The sequence below is a fragment of the Anomalospiza imberbis genome, chromosome 1 (genome assembly GCF_031753505.1).
Source record: "Anomalospiza imberbis isolate Cuckoo-Finch-1a 21T00152 chromosome 1, ASM3175350v1, whole genome shotgun sequence".
NCBI classification, from domain to species: Eukaryota; Metazoa; Chordata; class Aves; order Passeriformes; family Viduidae; genus Anomalospiza; species Anomalospiza imberbis.
The window spans coordinates 81,846,784-81,869,530 of NC_089681.1; the positions used below are offsets into that span (position 1 = coordinate 81,846,784).

General features: G+C 38.0%; 1 protein-coding gene across 4 annotated transcripts in view; it reads right to left on the minus strand.

The window, feature by feature from the left end:
* The window catches only part of DROSHA (drosha ribonuclease III), a 73,350-nt gene that overhangs the window by 49,649 nt on the left and 954 nt on the right, over positions 1-22,747 (minus strand). Inside the window, exons 2-13 of one of the 4 annotated variants that reach the window (XM_068197438.1) lie at positions 21,939-22,058; positions 19,952-20,809; positions 17,456-17,548; positions 16,315-16,546; positions 15,632-15,773; positions 13,073-13,227; positions 9,995-10,075; positions 8,201-8,287; positions 8,007-8,093; positions 5,040-5,111; positions 3,415-3,496; positions 2,160-2,234 (exon numbers count right to left, since the gene is read on the minus strand). In XM_068197438.1, coding sequence (XP_068053539.1) covers positions 2,160-2,234; positions 3,415-3,496; positions 5,040-5,111; positions 8,007-8,093; positions 8,201-8,287; positions 9,995-10,075; positions 13,073-13,227; positions 15,632-15,773; positions 16,315-16,546; positions 17,456-17,548; positions 19,952-20,802 — 1,957 coding nt within the window. In that variant the 5' untranslated portion in view covers positions 20,803-20,809; positions 21,939-22,058. Of the gene's footprint in view, positions 1-2,159; positions 2,235-3,414; positions 3,497-5,039; positions 5,112-8,006; positions 8,094-8,200; positions 8,288-9,994; positions 10,076-13,072; positions 13,228-15,631; positions 15,774-16,314; positions 16,547-17,455; positions 17,549-19,951; positions 20,860-21,938; positions 22,059-22,747 lie in introns of those variants that run through there. The other 3 variants (XM_068197445.1, XM_068197460.1, XM_068197454.1) reach the window with 3 other exon arrangements.

Here is a 22,747-nt window from a genome sequence, read left to right on the forward strand (position 1 = left end):
GAACCAAGCCCTTCTCTTACTCCTGCTGGGCTTACAGCACTACTGCACAGAAATTATGACAGGCAATGGTGTAACTTGGCCTCTCAGGACAGCTAACTCACTCAGACTCCAAGAGGGAATCTTAAGTGGGGAAAATACACCCCAAACCACACTGGAAACAGAAAATACTTCTAAATAGCTACAGGGACACATTTTTAAATGTGCAAAGTCTTCCTGTCAACAACTGGATTATACTCTTATGCAAGAGGTAGCCCCCACCCACCAAACACTAAAATATAAGTGTATCGGTACCCACAGAAGGTTATGTACAGGTTGCTATAGAGAGCTGAGCTAAATGAAGGTCAGAGACCCTTTCTAAATCAGAATATGCAGTACTTGGGACCTCAAATGTGCCTTTTCTAGGCTTTTACTCTCTGAATATATTTATCATCATAAAAACCTATGAAAATTAATACAATACAGGAACTGTTCTGCATGCTATGCATCTCAGTAAACCAGATATGACTAGGTCAGAGCTACTCCCAAGGCCTGTCTCTAAGTAAATCCACATAGAAAACCTGACATCCCAAACCTCATTACCTTTAGACAATGTTAGGAAAGAAAGAAAGAAAAAGTAGAAGGGATGGGAAATCAGCAATTGATTCCTATCTTTAAAGAGAGAGCTGACAGATGTGTGAAGATCTGATGCACCAACATCTTCTTTGATTAGACTTGAAAGTGTTCTGCAAACATACCTGAAGGAAATAGATTTCCACTCTCTGAAAATTAAAAATCTTTAAGGATATTTCAAGAAATAATCAATAAAAAATGAAAGCTTGATTAAAAAAAAACTGTCAAAAAGATGCTAAAAGGCAACTACATATGCAGAAATATCAGGAAAAAGACATTTTTACAAAAGAGTTAGAAGGCTGGGGACCTTAAAGAAGAAACAGCACACAGGAATACATATTATAGAGACTTATCTCTCCCTATCAGTAAACAACCCAACAGCACAGAAAGAGCTGACTTCTAATCTAAAATTAAAAAAAAAAATCAGAATATAAAAACCCTGAGCAGGAAAGTACCCTCAAGCTACACAAACTAGGCAGGACAAACTTGTTCTCATTTTGTGATGAGGTCAAGTTAATCAGCCACATGTGGCTTGATGGCTTATTTTGCAATTGCTTCAGCAAAACCAAATAAATGTTTGCTAGCAAGCCTCAGAGCTCTGCTTCTAATTGAGTACTGTGTATCCAGGAAGGAACAACAATCAGAAATACAGTCATCTTGCCATCAGTACTGTCCACAGTAACAAGCCAAAACTCATTTTGCACCAGCTACAATTAATATCCCAATAAAATTTCAAAGCCCAGATCAGAAAGCACATCCAGGTCACAGCCCTCTTGATGAAGGTTGTTCTATGTTTCATCTGTACCCTAAATTCCACAGCTGAAACACATCCTTCTGTCCACACAACCCTCCTGGAGCAATCACTGGCAGGATCTCAGCAGGACACATTTTCAATGGAGCCATGACAATTACATCAACTGAAAGTCTGTCCTGGTGTCTTAGGATGCGTTAAATGCCTACGTAAGCTGTTCGCTCAAAATGAGCGCAATGCTCCATGTGGAATCTTGTCCTTGGCTGGCAGGCCAGGGTTGAACTGCATTGGAATGATGGCTTTTGTCTTGCAATATTTGCTACAAAGTCTAAGCTTGCATTAGGATAAAGAAACTATCAGAAAAACATGTGCTGCTGACCCTTGCAAATCAACAATTGTGATCTAACCACATGGTACCCTGAAGAGCAGAGAGCACATGAAATGTGCAAGATTAGATAACAGCACTCCTCAAATGCCACACCTCCATCACAGAGCACACCAAGGAGGACCCAGCACTGCCTGAAATGACTACGCTATAATAAACAAAAGCTAGCAGCAAGACCTAGTCTGCCCATCTGAATTCCAGTTCTGAGTAAACCATCCACACTGCCAGCAAGCACTAAAGACTTCAGGTAAAAGTACCTGATCTCTGCACTGACTGAGCTATTTGACTTGCAGTAAAGGTTTTTTTGTGGAGGTTTTTATTCTGGGGGATAGGGTCGTTTTCTGTTTTGTTTTTGGTTTTTTTTTAAAGATTTTTAGATCTAATTTGTATAAAGCTATATAATACAAACATTACCTGGAAGAAATCTCACAAACCGTGGCATGAAGTGGTATCTGGGACAGGAAATAGAATCATTTTCAAGTGAAGGACCTTAGATACAAAAAATATACAGAAAATTTATGAACAGCAACATATTTGCAAAAGGCGAAGAGAGGCAACTTTGCTGCAGATAAAATCAATGAATGTGATTACATTTGATAGGGCTTAAGTTTCAATCCAAAAAGAACAAGAGCAACAAACAAAAAAAAAAAAAAAAAAAAAAACAAAAAAAAAACAACCAGAACAGAGAAACAACTTGTAATGCAAGCTTTCACACAGACAATTTAAAAGAAATCTAAAATAATTTAAAAATATTAAGAACCTAACAAAACCCCCATACTTTTAAATGAAACAGTAATAGAAAGAGATTAGTTTATATAATCAATTAATTATTACACTTAAGCCTTACAGATACAAGCACAAGTTTATCTCCTCCCAGTTAGTGGGGTGATTTTGTTCAGCATAACAAAGAGAACATGGAAATTTCCACAGTACTGTTTTGTGGTTTTTTTTTTTCTATTCATCCTATAAAGCTTTGCAAGAAAATAAAAACTAAACCACTAAGTACCTGGTGTTAAAAAAAAGAAAGAACAATCAGAAGCAGTGACAGGAGAGACAACACTGATATTAGAATATATTTAGTATCAAACCAAAGGGTACACAAAATGTATGAAACCTGTGTGCTCCTCTGTTTAACTGCATTAAGTGCAGAGTGCAACTCCAGACAGTCAAGACACCCTGCAGATACTCTCATTTCTCTTCTAGACTATAGGAAGCATTCTCCTTTGTCTTCACAGAAACAAGCATTTTCATCTTGTCAAAAGACAAAAACTTTCATCTATAATGATAACATTAACTCTCCACAACTGTCTCTATGACACTGCTTTCTGAGTTGACTGCAGAGACATACTGTATGAGCAACTTGTTGTTAGCTTGTAAAACAAGAGAATACTCTACCTGACACATTGACTTTCAAAATACCATGCACATGATTCTCTGTAATATTAAACACACAGTAATATTTACTGTTTGACTTAATATAAGTTCTGGATTAAGACAGAAATTCAGTTTATTTGTGAGAATACAGTGCCAGGTTTGTGCATTTTAATTGCTACAGCACACACTATTGAACTCTAATTTCATCTTACTGAAGAATATATGAAGTTTGTCCCTCTCATGGAAAACAGCAGTTATATTGCTATTTTGAGGACCGTCTCAAAGAGAACACTACCTTTAAGATTCCAGTCATACAACTCCAAAATATCTTTGAATAGATATGAAGAGAACAGTTCAAGGCCTCTCACACAAAAATTCTGGGGAAACAAAAAAATAGACCTAAATTATAAATATATAATACTGCAATACAAATAATGCCATTCATATATAGTTAAATAAAACACAATTATAAAACTTGTGTCTTCATATCTGCTAACCACTAGATACTGGTTTCTGGAAACAGTATTGACATATTTGTGATCATCTACTCTAACATAGCACAGTGGTCTCTTCAGAAAGATTTGTCAAGAAAGAATGGTATTGAACTCTCTTCACTCAGTGTCCAAATCAACAGTATAGGCAAAAATTATAAATCTGCAATAATCTGCTAAGCAATAAAACCCCTTCCACCTGAGCAAGCTAAGCAGATGACGCATTTCTGAGAAATATCTTTATCATAGTTCACTTTTCCCCACATGCTCATAATAAATGTTTATAAATCACGATCTGTAGTATCACAATCACTTCAACAGCAAATATGATTACAACACATTTTGAGGATTATAACCTAAATAGCCAACAGAAGAAAAAGAAAAAAGATGAAATGGAAAAAAACAAAGCAAACACATTCTTTTCATCAAGTGAGGAAGTGGGTCCTTCAGTGAACGAACATATAAACTTTCCTGAACAAACTCAGGCCAGATTAATATAAATTGTCCATGTATGATATCAGCCATAAATTCCAAACTCAACACCAAAATCTCTTTCAAAAATCATTAGAAAAGACGGTCTACTAATAAAGCTGTTGCCATTTACCCAGAAGCCCTCCCAAATGCTGACTTCCCTGTTTTACTTGGTGGCCATTTGTTGTTTCAGTTCAAGATGTACAGACAACATAGTACATTCACTAACAAGAAATTAATTGTTTCGATCACATTATTCTTTCTGAGGCATTTCAGGGCTGTTGCATAAATGTAGATGCTGCTGAGCAACAAAAAAAGGAGATAACTAGAAAGAAAAATGTAAATATATATGACTAAATTAAATACTGATCCAATCTTCGTAGTTAATATGCAGGGGTGCTTCTGTACCTATACACACTGTTCCACTGCAGCAATTTACTTCGCAAACTTGCTCCACCAGGCATTAATTACTAATAAAAAACCCCACCACAAACAGATTATGAACTGAATGTGCTTTGTTTGTATCCACAGGAAATTTGTTTTGGCAACAGCTTACATTAAGTACTGATAAGCAATCTTCAGAGCTTCAAACTTCTGATTAAGTTTCAGCTCTGCCATTAACTTACGCGGTCCTGGCAAAGGAGTACCTCCACATGCCTTATTTTTGTCAGATGTAAGAGAAGGGTAATGCTTACTTCAATTTACAGATATTGAATATAATTTAAAATTAAAGGAACCTATGATATAAGCACTTCTTATTGTTTGATTTTAATATATGATAGCCTAGGTAGATAGATTTATGTCAGTACCTATAAGTTCAAGTTCTGTTTCAGCCACTTGTTCAGAACAAAGCCAGTCTCTTAAGACCTCACAAGGTGAGACACTAAAGAGTTTAATCCATTAAACATACCAACAACTTGTGACCCACTCTGACTTTTAGACTAATTTTCCATCTTACCTCAGGCATCATCTCCTCAATGAAATGAATTGTATAGTCAATGTTAAACCTGATAACTTTGCATAGAGGAATCTGGAAGAAAAGAGAAATTTTTCAGCATTAAAAACTATACAGCATCAAATGTATAGTTAATACAATTTTGTATGCTGAAAAGGGCCCTTACTAAAACAGCTGGGATCATGCAAAGACAAGAACACAAGCATGTGCAAAGGGAATACCAGCTCCAGCCTTCCCCTCACTAATAAAACACTGTGCTGACAGGAGGGATGGTGAAGGAAGGTTAAATAATGCCATCTACTGGAGATGAAATTTTCTTTACACCTGTAAACCTCAATAAACCTCTATCCTCTCTCACTTGGATATTTGCAAGTCCATTTGTTTGTGACACAGCATATCAGATTGATAGAGTGATCTGAAAGCATGGTGTTTTTAGCACACTGCCGATTTAAGACAGCTGTACAGTCTTAAAATGCAGCTTTAAGTCAAATTGTATAGCTTAGGGATAAATTGCAGTTTTATACTAATTTCATGCCATAAATGTTCTCAATTTCGTCTGATTAGCTAGCAAGAAAAACATTTAATTCCTTTTTTTCACATTTTTACAATCTATAATTTGCTGAAGGTGTTTCATTTTTTTAATGGGATTTTCTGAGAAAAAAACCTAAATTCCTAAAAGACTACAAAAATGCCTAATTTCCATTACACATCTACAGCTCTTACCAAATGTTACTACTCACTGGCCTCAAAGGTATGAAAATATGTTAGAACAATTCCATGATCTGTGAAAGTGAAGCAACCCAAGGTTATTTTACATTTATAAGCACACCAATAAATATCTGAACGGTGCTGGGGTTGCAATGAAATCAATGTACATAGCTTAAGTGCAATATTCTGATTGCATCTTCTTACAGCCCACTGTCAAACATTTGACTATTTTGACTATAAAAATCTATTGATACCTGCATGATAAATTACAAAGCTGCACCAAACAAAACTGCATTTCTTACAATTTGATACAGTATTAAATGTGAATACAAAACCCTCCCAAAACCTTGGAAGCTAAATATACCATTTAGAATCTGAGCAGATGAAAACCTGTCACACTTAAATCAGTGAGACTTTTTTAAAAGCACAGGAATTGTTTACTTACTTCCTAACACATAATTTAAACTAGAAGTTGAATACTTTAGAGAAGTGACCACAACCAAGATCTCCTTGAACCGGAGTTCCATGTACACAAGCAAATACGCATTAAAGGAGCACATAGTTGGTACTGTAAAATTGGTTTGGTATTTATAATATGAAAACAAATTTTTCTGTAACTCTACTAACCATTTTCCTTAATACTTGAGCTGCTCAGTTATTACTCAGTAATAACAGTAGTAACTCAATAATAACCCTAACTGTGCAAACTTAAGACTTCATACTACAGAAACTTGATTAATGCAAAGATGTTGTTGTTCAGATCTTTATTTTTACTACCTTTTGCTACCTCCATTTTACCAAGTATGTTCCGAAGTGTCCCTCTAAGAGCAGGTTCTATGTTGTATGCCAAAATCATCTCATGACATCAAGAGACTCCTTCCAAAGGGCTTTATATCTGTTATTAACAGGAACTGGCACCACAGTGTGGCTTTGTATTCAACTCTGTCAAAAAGAATCATTTGTAGCTGATCACTTCCCCTATCTGGAAGTGCATGTAAACATGCATTTTACAGTAAGCTTTATAGCTTTGCCAACTACTCATATCAAAGAAGAGCTTTCCTTGTTGTCTGTATATTGAAGATTTCCCTAACTCTCTGCCTTCCTGTCATACAGTAGACACAAAAATTGTAAAGATAAGGGGGTCTCTTTATTATTTAATGTAAATAAAACAAAACTGTTCTTTTTGCTCATTTGCAAAGTGAAAACATAAAGCCTTGAGATAAATTTGCCTTGAACCCCAAGGCTGAGTTAATGCTACTGGGCAGCAGTGCTTCCCTTGCCATGCCAGAGGCTGAACTCCATTCCCTCACTGACTTCTCAACAAGACTCCCTTCCTCTGACCACCAGAAGTGAAGTGTTATCATATCCATTATATAAGCAAACTATCAGGGCCAAAGTAATTTCTTTTCAGTGCCTCTCAGTTCCAGTATCCTTACATCCAAGTCCTGTGTTCATAACCATTGTTACACTGACTTGTGGCATTGGTGATGTAGCTAGTAATAGGTATAAAAACCATAGAAACTAATACACACTGAATTTTTTGAGAAAACCTTGAAATAACCAAGATAATAAAAAATTTTCAAGTGTACAAAAATTAATAATCTGCATATTTTCCATTAATGTTTGGCTAACTCAGCTTACATTGGAAAAGCAAGGCAGTCAGGAACCAATCATGTCCTTTTCTTGTTACATTTGCTTTCAAAACACAAAATTAAACACCAGTACATATCTACAGTTTTTAGTAAAAATTGTAACTTGCTAGATCCTGAAGAAGCTGAACAGCTGTTACAAAATATTGAATACATTGAGGTAAGTTTTAAGAAAAGAGAAAACCCTTTAAAGTGGATCTCTGAAAAAATTCATTTCTCATTTAAAAGGAAAACTTTTTTTTGGTTGATACTGCTATTTTTTTAAATTTTGCCAACTAAATAAACCCACTCAGCCAATTTAAATCCAATTAGCAGTCTCAAAAAGTTGTTCCATGGTTTAATTCACTTCAAAACTGTGAAACACATAAAAACGTTACTTCGATGCACATCACAGCTTCAGTCACAGTTCAAAGACGCTGCCTACCACAATCAGTCAAGACAAAACCTGAGATTCATTAGCACAAATGTCTTTCCCCTGTTCCCAGTGCTGGTAAGATGTTTGCAGCATATATGTATTGTTGTTTTAGAGATGTTTTGCTTCAGGGCAGAATGAAAACCTTCTAAAGAAATCCCCTGTATGAAACCTAAAGTACATAGCAATGACCATACTTACGTTTGTCAGTGGGGCATGTGCAAACATGGAGAACCCTTCAAAGATATATTCATGGTCATCATACTCAATAACAGTAGGTCTGTCTGTCTTAAAAAAGCAAACAAAACCACCAGGGAGTAAGCAAGAAGCAGTACGACTTTTGTCACCGAAAACAAAATCAGTGTCCTAGTTCCAACTATTTATAAAATACTTACTAAGAAATTTGTGGGAGGTGACACAGTAATTCGGTAGTGGTATAGTCTTCCAGCATTGTTGGTCATGGGACGACATGGTTTAATGGGCTTAAAGAAAGAGATAAGTAGAATTATGTGTAGAGTCAAGGCAAATTTAGTTTAAAAGAGAGAATAAAGCATTTCTAATAGCCATGAAATATGCATTAGGAAAAATTAAATAAAAGCAGGTAGTCATAATTAAGCATACTGGGATGGAGGAAAGTGTGGCCTTATCTACATTTTCACTTTAAGAAATATTTTTAAAGCTATTCAAAACCAAAAAAGGTGCTTTTGTTTTTTTCATTTTGCATTTAACTCTGCATCTCTCTTACACACAACAGTTAGCTGTTTACATTCCAGACTGATTTCCTCTCCTATATAAATCTGTTTCAGGAAACACTTTTTAAAAGCTTTCAAAGAGGAGCCTGGACATCACATGAGAAGATCTCAAGGTACATCATCAGGACAGACAGGTATCAGCTCATTTGCTTGGGGGAAATCTGAGGCTTGAAGAGAAGGGATTAGTCTGTCACTGCAGAGGTGGGTCTGGTAACACCATTCTATCTCCCAGGTTATAATGCTTGAGTCTGAGGTCCAAAGGCAGCCAGACACCTGCAATTTCAGGTTTCCTTCCAGCTTGTACTGAAGCAGTCCTGTGTAAAGACCTAAACCTTGCAACAGTCAGACAAAACCAGTTTTTCATATGCCCTACATACAACTTGCTGCAGTTCGGAGGCTGCCACCAGCCTGTTTGGAATACACTGGGCAAAGAATAAAACCACTGCAGTGAGCAGGGCACTATTCTGAACTGCAGAACAAAAGCTGGCCTGTGGCAATGGCAAGAGCTACACCACTACGCTGCTCTGGCAGTAAGGAAGGTGATTTCATTGGCTCTTCCGCCCCAAAATAAGCTTCTCACAGCTGCAACAACACAGCTGCAAACAAGCTAGCTCAAAACTAGACAGTTTCACCTACAGGACACTGTGAAAAGTATTATATCCAAGGATGTTTTGTGGAACCTGGGATTCCCAGATGGCACTGTTCCAGGGAGCAGCTGCCTTCATGCAGCAAGTTTTATATATAGTAGTTTTCTCCTCCTAAATTTTCTTCCTTTTCTGCAAGAAGAACCCTAGATGCAACATGGGGAGGAATAGATCCTGAACCGGAGAAATTTATAGTAAGCTTCAGACCAAAGCGAATTTTCTGAATTCAAATAATTCACAGAAATGTTCATCACTCCTTAACTTCACAGAAATAAATAATTGTTTCTGTAAATATATGTAAGAAGGACAACTGAAAAATAAATTTTTTCAAGAAAAAGTATGAAGATAACTGGTAAAGCCTACAAGCTAAGGCAAGAATGCCTCCTGACAAGCCTTCTGCTTCTTTCAGCAGCAGAATTACTATTTACTTTTCTTTTAAAGCAATCACTTCACTAAGTGATTGCTTCACAACACATTCAAGATAGCAGATCTTTGATCATAAGTTCTTTTCTATTAACACAATCATGTTTCCGAAACTTAAAAAAAAAAACAAACCCAAACAAACCTAAAACTAAACAAACACAGGCAAAAGTTTTCTACAGTTTTCAGGTGGATTTCATTACCAGTATTGCATTTTAAGTATGAGGTTAGGTAACTAAGTGATTTAAAGTTGCACAAGAGGTTTTTTTCACTCAGCCCATAAATCATGGGAAAACCCCCTCTAATCAACCCAAGTAAGAGTTTACAGCTGCAAGTTTATATTCATAATTGTAATCCTTAGAATTACTAATACCTCTTCGCCAGGATAAATGCCATGTCTTATTCCTGTTCGCCGGGCTTTAGCACTGCATTTGCACAAAGGTCCATCATTCATCTGTCAAAAACAAAATAGGATTCTGGTTTTATTGAAAAGTGGTTTTGGAAAAGTATGTTGGTTTTAATGCCCTGAGTGCTGATGCTTCTAAAAGCCTGTCATACTTAGATTAATTGGATGTTCTTAAGCCAATAAAACCGAAAACACTGTAGACTAATGTAAGAAAACTGCACACCAGCATTAGAACTTCATCACTGTTTCAGAAGCACAAGATGGAAAAACATTCTCAGCAGAGTTCTACCACCCTACTATAATATACCTCTTTTCCACTGCTTATACATACAAACAGCATGCTGACTGCCTAAAACAAAATTCAGGTCCTAAACATGCATATGTCAACATTTACATGCTGAATTCTCCATATTCAAACAGTTCCACTGAGTTCTCTGACTGAAAACCCATCCTCAAATAAGCCCTCTGCCATGGAACAAGGCTATCCTCTAAAATGCAGGCCATTCAAAGATTTGGTACTTTAAAGAACCGATGGGAACTTCAAATGCATACTGTGAATAGATCAGTAAAAAGATAAAAGAGGAAAAAATACTGGCTTGAGTATTCTGTATGGGTGCATCGAATGCCTATACCAAAAAGGGCCAATGCAATCTATCATAAAGCTGGTGTCTTTCTTTTCACTTTTACAACCAAGATCAATGCAGACTATCACCTACTGCAATAGCCTTAAGCTTTCTGGTCTTACATTATGCTCATTGCAGAAATCCAACACAAGAAGCCCAGAAACAAACCAGAAAAATAAATTAAGTTCCCAACCCCAGTTTCTAATCAAAATTTGAATCCAAGAAGTTAAACTTCTTTTAGCCTTTGGAAAAAAAACACAACCAAACAAACAATAAACTCGCAATGCAATAGAAAAAACAGCAGAATTTTCCATGCTATTACAAGCAGTCTGAAAACATAAACAGCATCCACGGTGGGGATAAATGGCATCATCACATGTTAGATATAATGTGAAGACACCACGGGAAGCAAGAATCACTAAACCACTGTTACTGTTAGCTTTAGGCAGCTGGGATAGGGATGCAACCTTTAAGTTTTGATGTTAACCTCAGTTTCTTCAGATTGGCATAACGCATATGTGCAAAGGAACACAAGAAACAGGACACTTCCCTACTCCTTTGGAAACTCAGTCACACAATCTTAACAATGAAGTGATGTGACAGCTTGTGTTCACACAGTTTTCCCCATACTCTGAGACCCTCGAGGAAAGAACAGGTTCAAAGAAATAGAATCATGCTCATAGACAGAAACATACTTTCTCATTAGCTTGTACAGCAACAAGACAGAAGAGAGTTTAAGAAGCAGTCAACAGCTAATTGCTCATCAGTGCTCCAAAACTAAGAGTCTACTGAGGCTATTTAAATAATCATCATATATTTCTGAAAATCTCATCCTTAATTCTTAGCACTGTTCAGCATGAATACGGCCTCTGTTATTTTAAACACACAGGCCAAAACTGAGAGATGTGAAGCCCAAGACTTGAGAAGCAATCAGATACATATCTATCTTGTCCCTAACAACACTGTTCATAGAAAAAAAAATGCAGAGATTGCAGGGAGCAATCATGAATTGATGGTAAAATGATGGTGAGAGATCACAAATTTACACAGGCAATGCCTTCTCTGACCAACAGAGCAGCATAAGCAAGCAGATCACATTTGTAAGGCAAAAGCCACTGTGGTGGCATTGAATTTAACAATTTATTTTTTGGCACCAGTCAGCACTGCTGGAGATTATCCAAATTAACAAACAAGCTTCTCAGATTGAAGGGTTGAGAAGATCCATCCCACAAATCTAGTTCCATGTCAGATGGTGTACCGGTACATGTCAAGAGTGCATGGCAATCATTCCTGGTTTGTTTATTGACAGAAAGCACTTTGACACATCAGATAAATACCTATGAAAACTTCAAATGTTTTCAAATAATATCTACACAGAAGTAGTACAGTACTGATGGGCTCAAAATGATTGATTTTAGCCTTTTCAAGAAAGATGAAGAGTCAGTCTCAATAAAGTTTTTGGTAAAGAACGTTTTTCAGCAGGAAACTCATATACCAAACATTCCTGGATCTATTCATTCTACAGTTATTTCACTTTTTTTCCTGTTAATATTCTTCATAGAACATTACTTTGAAGTGTGCCCAAGAGCTACACATTGTTTTCTGCTAAATATCTAAACAGTTTGCTAATTTTGTTTTCCATACAAATAAAAACAGCTAGCTATGCTCATTTTTTTTAACTAGAAGCATAAATATGAATCTGTAATAGAATATTCAACAGACTTTTGAATTACCACAGTGGCAATATGCATTCCAGTATCTCTTCACATTATGATTTGTTGCATGCTACATTCATACATCACACAAAGTGACAGAAAAAGAAATTTACTGAGGTGCCACATGAAATGAGAGAATAGATTATAAAATATTTAAGTAAGAAAGATGAAGATAGTGGATTTGCAAACAAAAATGAGTCTTCTGTACAATGTGTATATTCAAAATAGCACTTCATGAGCTCAGCAATTACATTTAATGAGAACTACAATCTCCATGCAATTACAAAAGAACCATTTGACAACAAATTAGAAGCATTAACTGCATATTTAAAACATTATTTATCATTATGAGCTGAGAGCTTAAGGTGAAAATTTTTTAAAGGATGTAAACATATTGCCTTTTCTCCAGTTGGGTACCTTTATCTCAAGACTAAAAGGACAGCATTAGCACATTGTTAGCATTCAGCTTTTATTAACACTGTCAGACATGATTCCAACTGAATAATACCCAGGATTAATTAGCTGGAACCACACTCTTGAAATCAAAAGTGAAGTGCTTTGAAGATGATGAGAGAGAAAAGGGAATACAGGGGTAAAGAAAGCATTTTGAAATAGAAGTCACTCTGCATGTTTGACAACAAGGCAAAATTTTTAATTTATTTAGAGAATGACCTTTGGATACCCAGTACTTTTCCCTCATACGCTACCTGTCCTGGATCATTGTACCACAATTCCTCATGGAGACGATCAGGGTGTGCTTTTTTACGCTTAATTTCTGCAATGACGTCAATAACATCCGAATCTGAACTGCTGGAGCAGCTGCTGTCATCTTCCGAGTCACACTCTGACTCACTGGAGCTCTCTGATTCACACAGAAGAAATAAAGATGGCTGAAAAACACTTCCACATGCTCTCTTCCATAGTAATGCACTCTCTATCATGAATTAATATCTGGAGTTAATATTAAAAAAAAAAAACACACACAAAAACCTTGATCTCAATATATCTAATCTCCTGTGGTACTGTGGAGTGACTCCCTTTCTTATGCATGTATTCTAGTCACTCATTTCCACAGATATCCTCAGCTCCAATTTAAATAAATGCCTTCATAGCCAAGACACTTACCAGTATGAAAGTAAAGCTTATTTTATTCTTGGAATAAAATGTAATGTTTCTTCAATTTTTAAAGTTTTAACATAAGAGCAAATATATTCAAATACTGTGAAACTATGGTTTCAAAGTACACATTTTTACTGAATACAAGACTCTCCTTAGTTGAAAGAAAAAGGAGAGAGAGAAAATGAGAGAACACCACTAGGAAAATGTTTCCCTTTTTTTTTTTAATCAAGATGTATTTTTACACAGTTCATAATTTGGCATAAGGTGTTATTAAAATAAATCCTTGGAACGCATGGTTTACACAGGTCATCTATGTTCAGCTGAAGTAGTTTCCTCACAAAGTGTGCATGTGTATTCCTACAAATAACTTAGGTTTCAAAAGTTCTCTGATATATATCTGATTAATACCGAAGTCTATTTTCAGGTGCAAAATACGCATGGAACTTGTGAGAGTAAGCTGGAGTTTCAAAAGACTAACACAGAAATTTTTGATGTAATGTACTGAAATCATAGAATCATAGAATGGGTTGGGTTGGGAGGAGCATTAAAGACTGTCTAACTCCAGTCCCTTTGCCATGGAGAGGGATACCCCCCACTAGACCAGGCTGTTCAGTGCCCCATCCAGGCTGGCTTTGAACATTGCCAGGGATAGGACATCCATAACTTCTCTGGGCAACCTGTTCCAGTGCCTCACCACCCTCACAGTAAAGAATTTCTTCCATCATCAGCCTTTCATGATCTAAAAGTGCTCCTGGAGTGCACTGCTATCCCACTGCAACACACAATTGCTGCTAACACAAGCCAGAACAGAGACAGCCTTTACTGAAGTACAAAATAAGAAAAACTACTAGACACTACATGGCTGTAGGAGAAGCTGGCACAGACACTGAGTCAGCCCAGGGGAACAGTGAAGACATGGAGCCTAAGGGTTCCCCAGAAAGAGTGGAAAAAGAAAATGGAGAAGTTGCCCTTGGCTCTATCATGTTTTAGCCTGGAGCAGCAGGCTTTCTTCCTCAGAGATCTAAGGAATGAGGGCTTTACACAGGTATGTTGAGTGCAGCAGTGATGTCCTTGATTCAGCCACATGAAAAAACACTGCCTAAAAAACCCTATGGTTAAATTTGCTAGATTCTTGAAGGAATTTAAATATATGCAAATTTACTGTTGAAAAAAATGTGAAGAACTCCTTTATAAAAGTGAGTTCACATTTTATTTCATCAGTATTTAGTTTTTTTCTTTCCTCTTCATTGCATCCTTTTATACCATCAGCGTGTAACCATGTAATTATGCCTGTATTTCAGCTTTGGAATTTTTGATATGCGACTTCTTCATGAGTTACTAAGATGAGACCTGAGAGTTTGAAGCTGCTTACCTGGCCAACATGAAGCAATAGTTAAAAAGCCAGCCCAATTTAGAGTATCTAAATTACTGTGATATGCCTACAAATTTCTGGAACTAAAGCAACTGACTAAAAAACACACTATAAAACACTGAAATCCTGGAAGTATGGAAAGAACAACAGTTTTCACAAAACAAAGAAAAACAGTCTTCACTGACTTCTGAGTAGACAAATTCCTATAAAAACCTCTGCCCTGTTAATTCAACCAGTATTTCCTCAGTACTTGATGCTGCTGGATATATTTAACTGTCAGAAGATCCATATAGGTGGGACAAGATAATGCAGATAATCTATGTTATGAAAACTGATACTTTTGCAGACGTCTGATCATACTAAGCAGAGCTGCACAAGAAAAATACAATACTGAAGAAAAACTCAGATGTTTGTTTTTACTGCACTGAGTCTATGACCACTACTCTTGCTTGCTCTTTAGAAATATAAGACCAGGAGCTCCTCAAAGCCTCTCATGTGCCATTCTCTGGACTATTTGATCATGCTCAGGGTGTTTTATCCCATGGGAGAAACTAGTATTTGGTAGCGCTTGATGCTCTTTATTTCCCCCCAGGCTTTCTGGGTAAAGAATCTAGCCCTACTTCAATCAAAAGCTACAGTAAAAACTCCCATGGATATGAAATACAAAGGAGGGATTTAAAAAAAGACTTACCAACATTATTAAATACAAACAACTGCCAAAACAGGTTAACTACAGATTATTCCATTTCAGAGCTTTGTCATCATTTCAGCCTACCTAAATCTTCATCCAGCTTGGTTTTTGGTGGCTCCCATGGTGGCCTGGCTGCTTTGGCCTTTGCCTGTCGCTTTCCTAACTCCTCATCAAACTTTTCATACAGATCCCGGAGCTTGCTTGTTCCTACCACAGTAGAGTCCCCCTGTTAATAAACAAATTAAAACAACAACAGAACAAAAAAAGGACAGTGTTAAAATAGCAAAGAAGTCAGTATCTACCAGCATTTCATGAAAAAAACCAAAAAGGTGGGAAAGACAGATCTTTCAGTGAAACATGGGAATACCTAATAAAGCTTTAGCATATTATTACATTCCTTCACCAGGTGAACTAGCAGAGAAATTATTTCATTTGCTGGTATAGCACGTCTCCAAGTTTGCAGGAATATACGGTGCTTGAGGCATCTTTGCTCACAGGTTAAACACAGTGTATAACAGAGAAAAAATAGATCTTTTCCTCCTGGAGAAAGAAAGTACGCCTCTTCCATGTACCACTTATCTGAATGCTAACAGACAGAAGGAACTGATGAAAACAGAGAATAACAACAAATGAAGCCCCTAACAGGGTTAAAAGACTGAGATGACTGGAAAGAGAGAAGAATTAAATGACACAAAATTATGATCCTGCTGAAGGGTTCATATTATAAAGGACTATCTGCAGTCATTTTAGAGTTCTCACTGACATACCACTTGATCCATAGGGTCATTGGAATAATAGCTTTCAGAATGGGTACAGCGAACCCAGACTGGCTTAAGCAATTCCTCATCTTCCTCTTCATTTTTTTCAGATGCATTCTCTTCTGATTCTTTGTCTTTGACAGCTGTATAATTTTTCTCTTTACTGGAGCTCTGGTTTTCAGACCATCTTTCTCTGTCCTCCTCCCACCGGGTTCTCTTTCTCTCTCTGCTTGGAGACCGGCTTAGTGGGAGAAAGTAAACAAAAGCAATTGTCTTTATTATTTTAAAATGAAAAACAGTTTTCTTCAGATCAGTAAGTCATTCTATCATATAAATTGCAGTAAAATCCAGTTGCCTTTCCAGCTTTTAAAATTTTTTACTCTTGCACCATAAAGAGTACAAGAGTAATTTGTAGTTTAGAACTACTATAAAAATCACTTAAAATTCTATGTGCTTTTTATTTTAAGCCATATTCAATAATTAAAATTTAAAATACATGCCATTTTAAATTAAAATTCTTACTTGCATTCTAAGTGAATTTCTTTTAAGTTAGGAACTCATTGGTAAAAACTAAGTCACATCAGTCAAAACTACAAGTTACAATAAGAAGTTTCAGAGCACAGCCCACAAACTATTGGTATGACAAAAGAACTTGAGTTTTATTAAAAGGATTATACAGAACCAACACTTCTGTTACCCTAACACACCTTTGAACAACACAAGGTGCATCACAAGAGTAATGCTTTTGAAAGAGGAGTAAGGAAACTACTTACTTTTTTTTCATCTCTGCCTCCAAAACCAATAATGTTGCAATATTTTCAACTATCCAGTGTTCAGAAAGGAACAGCAATGTAAGAAAAGTCTCTAAAAGATAATCTAAAGATAGAGTGACTTTAAATAATTTTGGTACTTTACAGACTAGAAGACTTAAGAGAAAGTCTTTAGGACACAGCAGTGAAACTCTCTCTCCAGAGATTATTCCTGTTTCTAACTCTACAAGGTCTTGAGATAACTGGTATTTGCATGTATCAGTAAATGATTATAAATTTAAGACACTAATTTTTTCTGGGTTTCACATGCATACACAAAACCTCATGTGAGTGGATGCAGAGCCTCAAATGCTCATGAGATCATACGCAGCCTTCCTCACCTTCCTGCTCTCTTGTAATCCTTTTTGTAGGATCTGTCTGGTGATGGTGATCTTCTGCTGTCACGGTGCCGATGCCTCTCCCTCTCCCGTTCTCTTGAAAAGTTCAAAAAATAAGTTAAATGAGAAATCTGGCATTTCATACATTCTACAACTGAAAGGAACACAAAAGCAGCCTAAGATCATGTTATGCAAAATGACATCCACATGCTGACTGCTAAAAACCCAGATGTTCTTAACACTGACCTTCAAGAATATTGTAAAAGGCAGTCAAGTGTCCATGTCCTCCACCTTTGTCACAAAGCCATCTATCTCAACACTAGGGGTAATTCACACCATGCAGAGGTAACATCTATGAATTCCCCACAGGACTTATTACCATTTTTCCTCTCCTTCTGTTATGAATGGCAAAGCAGCTGAGGGAGCTGGGGTTGTATCCTCTGGAGAAAAGAAGGCTCAGGGAAGATCTTGTTGCTCTCTACAACTGCCTGAAAGGGGTGTGTAGCCAGGTGGGGATCAGCCTCTTCTGCCAGGTAACAAGCGACAGAATGAAAGGAAACAGCCTCAAGTTGCACTAGGGGAGATTTTATTTGGACAGCAGGAAAAATTTCTCCACCCAAAGGGTTATCGAGCAATGGAATAGGCTGCCCAGGAAAGTGGTGGTATCATCATCCCTGAAGGCACTTTAAAGAGATGTAGATGTGGCACTTAGGGACACAATTAAGTGGAGGAGTTAGCAGCATTAGGTTACAGGTTGGACTTGATGATCTTAAGGATGTTTTCCAACCTAAATGATTCTATGAAATTACTGTATTTATTAGGCAGGAGAGATCACACAGACAGCTTTCATACTCTGCTAACAGCTGGTAAGTCATTCTGCATCTGTTAAAACTTCTCGTCTGCTGATACATGAGAAATTATAAACAGCTACCTCAAGTGGCTTGGTGGGATAACAGAATGAGTCAAAATTATTTATGAACATATATATATGTTTGTTTCCATACTTATAATACAAAATAATGCAAATTTACAAAGCAAAATGTTCGGATAAATTATCTATTTTTTCCCAGCCCAATTTATCCTTGTTTGTTGATGCCTTGTTCATGGATTTCAGTCTTCAGAGAGAGCATACTTCATGACATCTGATATGCTTGGGAGACAGATGCTGCACAAAAAAAAAAAAATCAACCCCAAGTCTGGCAAACAGTTCTAAATCAAAATAAGTAGATACATTATCAAGTAGATCTGGAAGCTGTTGGCCTAAAGCAGCAATCCAAAAGTGTTTGAGAAAGAAGCTACTGAAAACATGCATTTTCAAAACTTAAAACTGAAGCTTGAAATTATGCAGAAAAAAGAAGAAAACTCCACAAGCACGTTAAACAGCAAAGGCCACTGCCTTAATGCCATTTGCATTCAGTTTTAAGAAAATCCTTTTTTGAAAATCAAAGTAAACCTTCTTAGTGTGAGGTTCAGGTTGTTTTTTTGAATGAAGGTGTCTAAGATTCTTTAATTAAGTCTCTGCATATCTAAATCAAAGGGGCTTCATTTGCACAGGCTTTATGTGTAAATTCATGTTCCACATATGGTATGAAAAAATTCAGAGCTTTTAAAATTAAGAGCATGTGATCCAGGAACTCTGATAAATACTTAACTTTCCAGTAGCTCTTTGAATATTTTGGCAAAGTTCATTAGACACATACACAAACAGAACAAATCTAAGACGTGAGAAAGATTTAACTGATGATGGCTTGCTCTAAAACATGCCACAGCAAATTACATCAGGCCGGCCCATAATTTCCAAGCTATTTGTGTCCATGAAGAAGCGGGACAGACGTTTCATGGCAAATTCCAAAAGAAGTAGTGCACACTCTGAATGACATCTGAATGACATCAGTGAAGCCTACAACTGACCCACACTCATTTTCACCTCAGTCCTCTCTGGAGGTTGGCTTTCTGAGGTCTTCACCCTGAACACAACGTGCTCTTCACTAAAACACCTTACTGCAAGTATTAGCTATGGGCTCCTATCAGACTGTAAACCTCATCAAGTCAGTATTTTCTGCAAATACAAGGCTTACTGAAAGAAAGTAACACCTGGTACCCTAACTCTGGTACCTAAATCTTGAAGTGCTGGGGCTTGTTTGTAAGACTCAACTTTCTACAGTGTTAGAGTGCCAACTCTATTTTCCTGCCACATGTGCGTAAATTTCTAAGGCAACTATGTTGAGCACTACTCAACAATCCACTCAGTGGGATGCAAAGAAACTGTTGCTTGAAAAACAATCTCTGTGGGCAAGAGCAACAAGTCAGCCAGTTTAAAACCGTGAGGCAAAGCAGTGTACCTGAAAGGTGTCTAAATAGTAACTTTTTCCATGAGACCTGACTAGTGGCTACTTCCCGAGCTAGAGGGACAAACAAGGGTACGGGAAGTACACTGATACAAACACACACTACGGGCCGATGATGACATCTCTCCCCGTGCAGGCAGATAACTGTTACCTGTTTCGCTCATAACTTCTGTGATGAGGCGATATCCTTCCTCTGTCATAATCCGTCCGGTGCCGACTGCTTTCCTGCCTCCTCCTGTCCGGACTGCGGACCCGATCCCGACGATCCCCGTGGTTAACGGAGCGATGCCTGTCGCCGTGAATGTGACCGTGCTCGCGGTGCCGGTGCTCGTCGTAGTGCTTGCTCCTGTCTGGGGAGCGCCGGTCGCTTTGGGACTTCTCTCCCTGGTACTGCCCCGTGTGCCGGAAGTGGCTGCTGCTGGCGCTGCTGCTGGCAGTGCTGCTCGGGAAGGAGCCGGAGCTGTGCTGGTAGCTGTTGAAGCTGGGCGGCGGGAACGACTGCTGCGAGTAGCCTGCCGAGTACACGGGCTGGTAGCTGACTTGCTGTGGCATGACTGGCGGGGGGGGAGGGTGTGGTACTGTGGGGGGAGGCATCATGTAAGGAAAGGTGCTTTGTCCAGCAGGTGTTCCTGGAACGGGAGTGTTGCTAGGGTTTGGCACTGGTGGAGGAGTGGGAGGGAAACAAGGAGGCACTGGGAAGCTCTGCCTCATCTGGTGGTTTGGAAATGGTGGCCTCATGGGACACTGGCTGATGGGATTTTGTGTGGAAGGGGGCACTGGAGGAGGATAGGGCACAAAGTCTGGCCTGGGAGGCATGTAACCCGTGGTTGGAGGGCTGGAGTAGGTTGTTGGAGGGGCAGTCTGCTGCTCATACTGGTACTGCACAGAGGGCTGCTGTGGGTGAAGCTGCCGGAGGTTCTGAGGGCGGTAGGTCTGTGTTGAAGTTCTTGCTCCTGGTCCCCCCTGTCCACGGGGACATCCTCGCCCAGAATGGAAAGACATGGCTCACCTTTATTGAGGAAAATAAAAATCCAGTGTCACACAGTTTTTTAATATGTCTTCAATGCATCCGCAGGAGCTACTCCTGAAGTGCTTGAAACTGCAGTTTCCTTTAACAGAAGCAGTAAATGATATCCACTTTCACTGGGAGCTTTGTGCTCCTCAGACCTTTAGTGCAGGCCATTTATGCCCCTTTTGATTCCTTCAAGCCTCTAATCCATGAAAGCACTTACTGCCTTTAAGCCAGAATGCAAGCTGGATCATGCTTTACAAGTTAGGGCAATGTAATTTCAACAAATTATTGTTATGATGACAGGTCAAGGATACAAGCACCTCCACTAGTACTTCGACACTTTGATATAAAACCTTTGGATACCCCACACCAAATAAATCACTCATTATTAATAACTGCAGTGGTCATCCAAAGTTGTATAACAAGGAGTTCTCTCTAGAACACAATTCTAAACTTTGGGCAGAATGACTTGACTAACACCTCATTGGATGTCAGCTGGCCCAACAAATCATGTAAATTTTAAATTAAATACTAGCTCACTATTGAGTCCACAGTGTACTAAAGACTGAATTCAACAGACCCTTCAAACTGTTTTAAGTGAGGTAGGTATATTTTTGTGGAAAAACAGGTTACACATCTTACAGGTTATGAAAAAAAAAATCATGCAGACTGTGCTATTCCTTAATTTTCATTGAAATAAATGATTCCCAAGAAATCGCTCAACTGCCTTCTTGGCACTGTTACCCTTGAGAAACTACCACTGCTTAAAGTAGGCTGAAGTGTTGCTCAAAACTAGGCACGTATTTAAGGAATTAACGTTTATAAATGAAAGCACTGTGCTTCAATTAAGTTTAAACTGATTTTTTAATTACAATGTTAAGTTTCAAAACCTGAAAAAAGGGGAAAAAACTTAAGAAAATTTATGGCTAGAATGGAAGGAGAGGTGAAAAAAAAATGATCTAAGCACCTCCAGAAGTCAAATCCTGTTTTCTGTAAGGGGAAGTGAGAAAGAAAGGGGAGACACACACACACACAATTGGAAAGATCACCAGAAAAAAGAAACAAAGCCTCCCTTTCACTGTGGCTTTGCTGACGCTGAATACACATGCACAGAATATTCTCCCACCTGCTATAGTGCAACATGGCCAACCTGGACTGCTCAGAGCACTACTCTCAGCCAAATTCTGGTGACACTGCAGTCAAAGATGTAGCACTTGCTGAGAGAAAGTAGACAGACTCTGGTGAACTGGAGGGAGAAAGGAAAAGAAACACACGGGCAAAGGACTGATATCAAGATGAGGAATCAAGAGAACCCTCGTTACACATGCAAGGCTTAGTGGAAGCCACTGGAATTGGTGGTAGTCATTCCCTCTCCAGAACAACCAAGGGCCAATGTGAGTGAGAATCCCATACTTTGAGGAGATAGCAGCCATGATGGTATAAAGCCATGTGTTCCTTCCAGTCAGCCTGTACCTGCTCAGTACTCACCAATACTGTAAGCGCTCTCAAAAAAAAAAAAAAAAAAAAGTCACAACCAGGGGAGAAAAAAAGAAATTCAACATCCATTTTGTCTGGCAATAGGATGCCCTTTTGATATTACTAATTATAATCCATCAGATGCTGAATTAATTTTGTTTTGGTTCTCCTGCTGTGCTCTTACACAACTCAGGCTTGCAATAGACGACTGTTTTAGACTTTGCTAACGTTCACATACACATTTTATTTAAACAGTATCACAGTGCCTTGTCTTTAGGTATGTTTCTTTCTAACATGTCACAGCATTCAAACAAACAGTCTTGTTTATCAGCTCTCAGATCTCACTGATGCCAGAGAACTGCTCTTGATCTACTACTTTAATTGCAGTCCTTCAGGATGCACAGAATCACAACTGAAAAAAAGATTCAAAAAGACAGGAAACTATTTTACATGCCTGAA